The sequence below is a fragment of the Dendropsophus ebraccatus genome, chromosome 6, assembly GCF_027789765.1.
Source record: "Dendropsophus ebraccatus isolate aDenEbr1 chromosome 6, aDenEbr1.pat, whole genome shotgun sequence".
NCBI classification, from domain to species: Eukaryota; Metazoa; Chordata; class Amphibia; order Anura; family Hylidae; genus Dendropsophus; species Dendropsophus ebraccatus.
This window is the reverse complement of record NC_091459.1, coordinates 41,337,384-41,348,508: the sequence shown is the minus strand read 5'-3', so window position 1 is coordinate 41,348,508 and position 11,125 is coordinate 41,337,384. Positions and strand designations below refer to the sequence as shown.

General features: G+C 41.2%; 1 protein-coding gene across 1 annotated transcript in view; it reads left to right on the top strand.

The window, feature by feature from the left end:
* The first annotated feature begins 2,157 nt into the window (after positions 1–2,157).
* FRK (fyn related Src family tyrosine kinase) overlaps positions 2,158–11,125 on the top strand; it is a 63,121-nt gene continuing 54,153 nt past the window's right edge. Inside the window, exon 1 of the mRNA XM_069974870.1 lies at positions 2,158–2,882. Coding sequence (XP_069830971.1) covers positions 2,476–2,882 — 407 coding nt within the window. The 5' untranslated portion in view covers positions 2,158–2,475. The remainder of the gene's footprint in view (positions 2,883–11,125) is intronic.

Sequence of the window (11,125 nt, the reverse complement as noted above, 5' to 3'; positions counted from 1 at the left end):
ACAAAATCCCCTTCCCTAATAAAAGTCTGAATCACCCCCCTTTCCCCATTTTATAAATAAAAATAAACAAACATGTTTGCTATCGCCGCGTGCGTAATCGCCCGAACTATTAATTAATCACATTCCTGATCTCACACGGTAAACGGCGTCAGCGCAAAAAAATCCCAAAGTGCAAAATTGCGCATTTTTGGTCGCATCAAATCCAGAATAATTGTAATAAAAAGCGATCAAAAGTCGTATATGCGCAATCAAGGTACAGATAGAAAGATCACATCATGGCGCAAAAAAATGACACCTCACACAGACCCATAGACCAAAGGATAAAAGCGCTATAAGCCTGGGAATGGAGCGATTTTAAGGAACATATATTTTCTTTAAAAGGTTTTAATTTTTTACAAGCCATCAAATCAAATAAAAGTTACACATGTTACATATCGTTGTAATCGTAACAACTTAAGGAACATATATAACGAGTCAGTTTTACCCCAGGGCGAACGGAGTAAAAAAAAACCCCCCCCCCCCCCCCCCCCCCAATAAAAAAAAAAAAAAACATTTTTTTTTTCAATTTCACCACACATATAATTTTTTTCTGGTTTCCCGGCACATTTTAGGCAAAAATTACATCTGCCATAGCAAAGTACAATTAGTTGCGCAAAAAATAAGGGCTCATTTGGGTCTCTAGGTGGAAAAATGCAGGTGCTATGGCCTTATATACACGAGGAGGGAAAAACGAAAACGCAAAAATGAAAACTGGCTGTGTCCCCTAAGGGTTAAACAAACTATAACCTGTATTAAAAATATAAGAAAACTACAGAATATAACTACAGTGGGACCTCGGTTCTGGAACATAATCAGTTCTGGAAGGCTGTTCCTAAACCGAGCAGTTCGAGAACCAAACTGTAAGTTCCCATAGGGAACAATGTAAATGTCATTTATTGGTTTTTGCACTTCATGGGTCACTGTAAAGAGCAGGGATTCCGCAACACTTGCCACCCTGCTCCTGCTTCTTTCAGCTGTGGGGAACACCCTGTAAAGAAGCGGGGATTCCCATCATATTAACGGGAATCCCCTGCACTGCTGGTCACACTGCTTACCTATCAGCTTTCCTTCTTACTGCCAGTAGTGACCTCTCTCCCCGGATCCTGCCACAGGCCCAGAGCACCTCCTGCACCCTTCCCCAGCCTCTGCTCCTCACCAGCAGTGATCTCTCTCCCCGGATTCCCCCCGCGTGCATGCACAGAGAACCTTCGCCCCCTTGCGGGTTGCGGGAAGTGCTCCGGGCCTGTGTGGGGATCCGAGGAAAGACTTCATATTGACGGGAATCCCTTGCGCTGCCAGCCACACTGCTTACCTATCAGCTTCTTTACAGTGTGTACCCGCAGCTGAGAGAAGCAGGAGCAGGGAGGCAACTTTAAATAGCCGCCCGCTCCTACCAGACTCTCTGTTGCGGGGGAACATGGAGCGAGAACGTCCCCACATCTGTTCCCGAACACCTCTGACTTTCAGCTTAACAGTAGTTCAGCTGACAGTTATCCCCCCATTTTGTTCGGTACTGAGCAATGTTCAGAGGGAGATTTAGTTTTAATACCGAAATGTTGGAATGCTGAGGTGTTTGGGAATGAAGATATTACTGTAAATAAAAGAGGAAGATCTTTAGAAGAATGTGTAAAGGGCTCTCACCAAAGAAATAAACAATTCCTCAGAAGACTATACATACTAACATATCAGCTTGCAAATAACAGGTAAGATAGGAAATTCCATCTTTATAGGAAGGAAAAAAGCCTGTCAGAGTGTGTTCTTATCCCGGCTCCTCCACCACTGCCTTATGCACACAGACTCCAGTGCTGTAACATAGTGACGTTACATTTCAGGGCTGGGGTTTTTTCTCAGATATCACACCCCCTGAGCCTGCTTTGTGACAGGTTAAGGTGAACGCAGCCCCTACAGTGAATACTGGTGCTCATTTGCATGAATTGTGTCTGGAGACGCACAAATATTGATGTTCCTGGAAAAGTGCCTAAAGCTAAATCCTTTCTATCTCACTCAGCAGGTGCCAGAAAGGTTAGCTTTCTGGCTGTACTCTTCCTGGGGAATCTACAAGAGCCTGAGAAGTGACTTTGCACAGTGGGCGGCTCTTAGTAAAAGAAACAAACATACCTTAACCAGGAAGTAAAAGAGATATTCCAGTAAAGCAGTTTACCTGGATGCCGTCTTAAGCAAGGTGTCCTCTTCATTCAATGTGAAATACAGACAGATTCGGAAACTTCAATAGCTGTAAACTATTAGTTATGGAGATCCAGGTTTTATTTGCCTATTTCTTTCCTTTTCCATAAACTCTGATGCTGGAATTATTGGATATATGAATGGACTTCACTCAATACAGGTATAGTCTGTACTAACCGATATGACGGAGAAGAAGAACCTGTACGGAAACTCTATTTGAGAAGACAAGGAATTAAAATTTCAATTGTGAATATGGGGAACCTCTGCAGGAAGCATTGTTCCTGTTGCTTACCACCTTGCATGAACCCTGACAGCAAACAAAAAAGTAAAAAAGAAAATTACAAAGTAAGTGAGATTGTTATTGTCAATAGTCACGCGGACAATTCTGGTTTACATCCTGTGCCTCCCCAGGCGACACCCCAAAATATCATTATACATTCAAGGAAAGAAAGCCATGTAAAAGAAACCTATGTGGCTTTATATGATTATGAGGCTCGCACGAATGAGGAACTAAGTTTTTTTGCTGGGGACCACATGCACATAATACATTTTACCCATGAGAGTTGGTGGAGGGCTAAAGCCTTGAAGCCTCGAGGAAAGGCAGAAGGATACATCCCAGCAAACTATGTCGCTCCAGTATCCAGTATTGAATCTAAACCGTAAGTCAAAATGCTTTTTATGCTACCTGTATAATAAGGCCTCATTGACACGTTCGGTAATTTTTCTGGACCCCAAACCTCCCTCTATTTTTATTCCGTGGTCCGTATTAATTTATCTATGATTGCATCCGTTTCCGTAAAATGTAAATAGTACTAGTTTGCATATATTTGATCTGTGTTTTTTGCGGATGTCACGGACGGATCCCATAGACTTCAATTGGTAATCTGTACTGCAATCACAATCCGCACTAGGACATGTCCTTTTTTTTTTACAGAACGGATTATGGATCAAATTTTAAATGGACTGTGTGAATAGCCCAATATACATCAGTATGTTGTAAGTTGAACCGTGATTACGGATCCGCAATTATGGACAACTTTACTGAACGTGTGAATAAGACCTAAGAGAAATTACATGTGCTATATGATGTGTCCCCTTGGTATCAAGTGATTACCTGGTTCCACTAATGTTTATTACAGAATCCTTAATATTAAATTTCAGTTTTTGCTGAACTTAGATGTGACTCACTTAATCCAGTAGATACCCACTGCCCATTAAAGAAGGTATTCAGAATATTACTTTCTGACTGGTTTTACCTGTGTGATGTGTAGGCTTTGCCTGTCACAGCTCTGATATATGTATAGTAGCAGATCATTTCTAACAATTCACACTCTCTTGTTTTAGATGCTAATATAGCAACGATCTTTGCACAACATCATCTGAATATAAGGTTATAGAATACAAATGTTATACAGTATTATGTAGTTATCATACTAGCCTCTTTATGTTAGCAATACGTATGTATAAACGTTCCAAGTGCCGATGCCCCATGCAGTTGGAACATCTATAAATTGTTCTTCCTTAGAGGGGTGTTAATGTGCCAGGAGCTGGTTATAATGACGGCCAGCAGTGATCAAGCCCTTAAACTTTAAGGGTGTCAGTGGCAGAAGCAGTACCTGTTATTGACTGATCAGAACCTGTGGGGGTCGTGATCTGTTTTCCTAACAGACAGAGGAATAATACTTCTTTGCCTGAGGCAGACTCAGAGCGCTGATAATGCTGATCAATACTATGCAATGTCAATCTAATGATTGCTTATGTAAATCCCCTAGGGGGACTTATAAAGTCTAATAAAATAATAAAAAAGGAAAATATTACAAATTACAAAATATGTAAAAGAAAATGTATTGTAGCGTGTGGAATTGTCCGATTTATTAAAATATGACAATATTGTTCCTGTGCAGTGAACAGTGTAAATGAAAAGAGGTTAAGAAAAAAAAAACAGGATTGCAGAAAAAAATACTAAAAAGCAATCAAAATTTTTCATTTACACCAATATGATACCAATAAAAACTATAGATTATGGCACAAAACATGAGCCCCAAACCAGCGTTGTAGGTGAAAAAATAAAACTGTTATGGCTCTTAGAAGACGAGGAGGAACACTGCGTCAGTGTGACCTGGACATCCGTGCATGAAGGGGTTAAACACAGTTTGTATTTTATCAGTTGCTGTGATGACTAGGCATTTAATGTAATTGTTTATTCAGTGTTATATGTGTGTTCTTGAACCTGAGAACTCGGGGGTCATAATAGCAGTATCTATTCTCCTATTTTGCACACACACACACACACACACATCCATGTAGAAGCTGTATATAAAAACTAATATATTAATGTTGACAATGGTAAAGAAGAGATTCCAGCACTCACCAGTCAGCGTCTTTTAAACTTTATTTCAAATAGAACATCGCAGGGAGGGGATGGTGGATCAGTGAAGGTGCAGGCGCATCACCCAGGTGATGCGCCTGCACCTTCAATGATCCACCATCCCCTCCCTGCGATGTTCTATTTGGAATAAAGTTTAAAAGACGCTGACTGGTGAGTGCTGGAATCTCTTCTTTACCATTGTTCACATCTGCCTTTTCATCCAAGCACCCCACTGTCTTCATTCATCCACACCATATGCCCAACCGCTCACCTGATTAAGGGGATACTTCTGGCAACAGTGCGGGCTAGCTATATCTGCCGTAATATATTAATGTGCTGGATCATATTCAATTTTGTTATTAAAGAGGACCTGTCACCCGACCCCCCGCTAGAGCACCTTATACGTACCTGATCGCGCCGGGTCCCGCTTCTTGACTAGAGAATGACTGGTGAGTCCGACGCTCCGTCATTCTCAATGAGCGTTGGACTCATCTCAGGAGCGCGTGTGCCAGGCTTCGGGCGCTGAAATCTCCGTCACCCGACCGTCTCAAGAAGCAGGACCCGGCGCGATCAGGTAAGTATAAGGTGACAGGTTCCCTTTAATCATAAATGGAAAGCTGGAAATTTCTCTACTTAAATATGGCGTTATAGAGTATAGAGCTCCTTTAATTTAGATATTTTATTAATAATTCCAAAGAAATCTATGCACGCAAGCTACAAGACATTTGTGTGTATACCACATGACAAGAAGTGTCGGCACTGCCAAACATCCATGGGTGCACTTTTGTGGAAACATAATTATTAAAGGGGTAGTTCACACACACACACACATACACACACAAAATCTTTCAAATCAACTGGTGCCAGAAAGTACTAGAAATTTGTAATTTACTTCTATAAAAAAGTCTCAAGTCTTCCAATACTTATCGGCTGCTGCATGAAGTGGAATTCTTTACAATCTGGAGAGCAGGAAAGGTTTTCTGTTTCATTATATTTTATTGAATTTGTCAATAAATTTTTTTGCAAACAAAAGTATAACAAGAGTACAGGAAAGGTTTTCTTTGGGGATTTGCTACTGTTCTGGACAGTTCCTGACTTGGACAGAGGTGGCAGCAGAGTGTACTGTGTCAGACTGGAAAGAATACACCACTTCCTGCAGGACATACGGAAGCTGATAAGTACTGGAGGACTTGAGATTTTTAATAGAAGCAAATTACAAATCTCTGGAACTTTCTGGTACCAGTTGATTTAAAAGGAACATTTTTGGGGGACTACCCCTTTAACATTTTCTTCTCTTTCTGGAATGCTTCCTCCACATTTGAGACACGACTGTAGGGATCTGTATAAGTTTAGTCACAGGAGTAAGTTCTCAATACTAAAGTCCTGTGCATTGGTCAGTAAGGCCTGCTTCACCATATTCTAATTTCTCTTCGGCCAAACCTTATAGTTGGGGCATGGCATATTCTCCTGGCATCCATCAAAGCTGCAGACATTTAGATGGTAAAGAATGATTGATCTATCCAGACCAGAAAAACGAGTTTCCACTGCTAAAGAATCCAAAACAATTGCAGTGTACCTTTGCACCAGTACAGCTGACCCTTTGCGGTTATGTATGATGACGTCTTCTGGGCATCCACTTAGCCACATAATCCCCAATAACAATGCTATTACCACCCAGCTTTTATTAGGCTTGAATAACCTAGAGCATTGTGCTCTTGTTGCTGATCCTGATCAGTGTCACAGGCTGCTTTACTGACTGAACAACTCAGCATTGTCAGGTGAGCTTGTGCAGTCAGGAAATCAGGGGCCCGATCTTGGGGATGGTTGGAGGGTGCCTACGACTGCGGGACGAGCAAGGCTGGAAACCAGGATTCAATGTCAGCAGAGCCTCCTGGTTTCAGCCATTCATGCTATTTTGGTTAATCTGTAAATGTCTGGTTAGCGGGGGTTCCTGTTTGGGGGCCAGTATCTGTTGGAAGAACAAGATACTCTTGACCCCTTTTCTGCACATCAGTGCTGCATTTACAGGAGGTGGCTGCGTCTCCGGGGAAGTCTGTGGCAGCTACAGAAACAGCAATGTGGCATTCCCACTATCTTAATAGGTGTGACCCCACTATTAACATTTATGACATAGGGGGAGATTTATCAAACTGGTGTAATAGTTGAATCGTCTTAGTTGCCCCTAGCAACCAATCAGATTCCAAAGGACCTGTGATGAATGAAAAGTGGAATCTGATTGGTTGCTAGGGGCAACTAAGACAATTCTATTTTATAAATCTCCCCCCTAGTCTATGGATATACCAACATTGTCTTAAGGCCACATTCAGACACTGTAAAAACAGCGGCAGTTCTGTGTCACAGAACAGCCGCTGTCTGTGGTGTACTGCAGTACCGTCTGGGTGAACATCACTTTATGTTAATTAGAAAGTGGGCGCTTTCGGGTGTGCCCACGCTCCAATAACCCATAGCACAAAATGTAAAGTACTTCCAGGAGCTGTACTTCCATTGTGTGCACAGGCTATTTTGTGAGGCCGCTGTTCACTGAACATCGGCCACAGTGTATGCAGAGTGTATACACTGCATCTGTTGTTCCATAGAAAATAATGTTATTTCACACTTTCAATAAATAGCGGCCAGTGTTGCAATCTGCTACAAAGACTGTTATTTATTGAAAAAATACATAGGGGGACATGTATCATCCGGCGTACGGATGATTTTTGGCGGAAAGTGCCGATTTGTGCATTACTTTATTCGCAAATCGGCACTTTCCACCGAGTACGCCGGGGGGCGGGGAGGGGGTGTGAAGGGGGCGGAACGGAGGGTGCGGACTCGGAGTCTGCGCGATTTACCATCCAGTCCTCAGCTGGCGTAGGTTTTCGGCTGTGCACACCAAAGCGCACAGGATTTATGTAAAGGCAGTCCGCCCCTACATAAATCCCCGTAGCGCCGGAGATGCGGGGACATTCATAAGTCCGGCGTAAAAAACGCCGGACTTAATAAATGTCCCCCATAGTGTGTAAACATGGCCTAAGGGTGGAAATCCCTCTCAGTGAATTACATCACACAAGTAAATATAATTATGGGACAGAACAGCAAGGGAAATTAAATTAAAACAGAATCTTTAGATTTGAATTACAATTTTAAGTTTTTATATCAACATTCTGATGTCAAAATGGCTGATCATATGGTTTAGTGTTGTTTTTCTTTGCAATGATTTCTTTTAAAGAAAGGCTCGGTTCAGGCTATGTTCACACTACGTAAAAGTACGAACCGCCGTATTTTATGCAGTGTGGAACATTGCCTTTTGTTCTATGGGATACCGGCTGGAGCGCAGTGTCAGACTGGCCCACTAGAGGACCAGAGGATTCTCCGGTGAGCCCCCAGCTTTAGAACCTGCACTAACACTAACTAAAATGTATTTTCTCATTGGCTCTTCATTGGTGGGCCGCCAGGATCATTTCCTCTGGTGGGCCCCAGGTACCCCAGTCCGACACTGCCGTATAAGCTCCGGCCAGGATCCTGTGTGGCACTGCAAAAAACTGACATGTCAGTTTTCTGCGGCCGCAATTCATAGGAAACCCTGCCAGTTCACACAATGAAGCGAGCGGCACCGGCCACTTGCTTCATTGTGTGCTGCGGGAGGTTCTGATGCGGGTGCGCGCTGATGCGCCTGCATCAGAACCCTGTGGCCAGAAAGAACACCGGGCCGGTAATTAAGTATGATCCGATAAGGGATGATCTGGGCAGAGACCGGCCGTTCCGTGACCCAGCCGGGTCATGGAACGGCCGGTCTTGTACGACGTGTGAACATGGCCTCACAGTGTGTTTTTACAGTCTGTTTAACGTAACTTTTATAGGGGAAAAAACGGATGCAATCGTGTGCAGTCCGTTTAGATCCGTTTTTTCCATTGACTTCTATTATAAAGAAAACGGATCAGAATGGATTTTTTTTCTTCTGTTTTTACCATACACAAAACGCTTTTGTGTACGTTAAAAGTAACCATTTAAAAATGGATATATTAAACAGTGCAAACCCTGCCACGTCCAAGTTGAGTGTATGAACCCTATTATTTAGAATATTGCCCTTGCACTAGTGATGACTCTATAGTCATCACGAGCAAATTAACTAGTTTATTACCTTTATAAACTATGTAGTCCTTTTACTATTTGAATAAATTGTTTTACCCATATATTACCATTGCTGGCATTAAAGTAATCTGTTTATGGCTGTTATATAAAGGTACAGATTATAAAAAGGTTAAAATGAGCTTTGTACTGTATATTATGAGGTTTTAACAATGATATAAACCATATAAATATAGCTGCAAGCTAGGATATTGTGTTAACACGTTAAAAGGCTATGTTTACACACCAAATAATATAATAACGACCGTTGTTTTAAAATAAATGACGGACTTCCGGGTAAAAAGGCTATCGCTTTTATTGGGCGGCTGTTATTTGGTGGCAAATAACAGCCAATATTTTAGAAAAACACTGTTATTCATATATTAACGGCCGTTATAAAATGACGGTTGTTGTATGCCGTTAAAGCGTAGCGTCAGGGCTATTTTTCTGAAAACATTAAATATCAATAGTACAAGCGATTTTAAGAAACTCTGTAATAGGTTTTATGTACTAAAAGAGTTTCCTTCTGTACAGAAAAAGCAATCTCCCAGCCTCCCCCCTCACATCAAATGAAGCAGGATTTCTGTCTCCATTATGTGGCTATGGAGAGGGGAGGGGCTGTTAGGAGTGACTGAGCACGGAGGATTTCTGCACAGCACAACACCCTGCAATCTTCTCTCAGTAAGTTCCTAGATAAGCACTGACCTTTCTGACACCTGAATCCTGCGGTTTAGGTGCCCAGAGAGTCTACAAACAGCTGACCTTCATGTCACCTCTTCCTGCTCCCTCATCTCCCTCAGCCCCTCCCCCCTTCATAGGCTTACAATGGAGAGAGCAGAGCCCATCTTCACTGGCTTCTCTGTAATGAAGACGTGTTTGCCTGATAATGCACAGATAAGAAGTCAGAGGGGGAGGCTGGGAAATTGCTTCTTGAGTACAGAAGGAGGCTTTTTTGGCTGATGAAACCTATTACAGAGTTTCTTAAAATCGCTTATACTACTGATTTCTGCAATAAAAAAAACATGACAGTTACTCTTTAAATGTTGGCTGCCCAATAAAAACTGCCTTCATTTCAATATTGTGTGACAATAACCTAAAAGTGTTTGGTTTTTTTTACCAAGAACTATCCACAGTATAGGCCATCAGTAGTTGCAGGTGGAGTGGTATAATCCATCTTTATTTTAAAAAGGTTGTCTAAGGAAATGTAACTTTTCCCCTATCCAACATGCAAATACAGTTTTGCTTTTTTGAGGGGGTCAGTATGGTTATTTAAAAACTTTTTTATGGCAATAGTATGTGAAAAAGTGTTTTATGAAAAAAATATTTATCATTTCATTGGGAAGAAAAAAGGTTTTCATACAAAAAGACACCACCAACAATATGTCACAATCAGTATGAATACCAAAAAACGGTTCCTTAACCCAGCCATACAGAGACAGTAGTAGTATAGAGGTCACAGTTCCTAAATGAAAAACAACTTGAAGAAGGTCAGGGAGGAACAGTGGTAAGTATCCTTTTTTTTGGTCTGGCCAGATAACCATTTTAAGGTGTGAGCTCTAAATTCTCTGGATCTTGATCCAGGAGAAAGCTTCATAGTACTTGAAGGATCTTGGTGCTAGATACCACAGGGTATTTATTTTAGAGATCTTATGGATTCCATTGCATGGGTTGCAGCTGTTATGGCTCATTGGTGTGTGTAACCTTTTTTTTTTTTTTTTTTCCGGAAATGCATAGTGTTTTTATAATCAAAAATCAAATAGTACTGTAGACATGGAATGCAAACACAATACCTGGCACTTCATCAAGTCACAGATTTGTAAATGCAGTATATTCCTATGCACAATGTTCTGTCCTTATGTGACTCCTGACAAGGGAAAAAAGGTCTGTATTAAAGGGTTTATTGTACAAAGAAGATAACATAAGCCAGAAACAGGAATGGAATGTCAGAAGTCTCAGAAAATTCTCTCAAAAGTTTGTAATTCTTAGAATTTGTCTTTTATTTTTTCCTTTAAATTTTGTTTTATTTGAATTTTAAATTATACAATTTGAATAAACGAAACAACTTAACCATCGGTCGTGCTGGGAAAATGGCTTACATACATAAAGTAGTGCGGAAACACAAATATAGTAAACACATTCACTTAGTAAGGAAAGTGTGCACAGAACTAAATAACATAATATAATATAACAATGAGGGGAAGGGGAGTTAGGGAGGCAGAAGAGGAGTAGGGGGAAAAAAACCACCATGGGCTGTATACCACTAACCTTATTATGAGGTGTTGCCAGACGTGGGTCACAAATCTTGGGAAGAGGAATTTGTTTAAAAATATGAGTTGAGTCAGATGTGATAGTTAACTTAGTGACCAGTATGTGTAACCAATGTATCTATTGAATATAATAAATGTCATC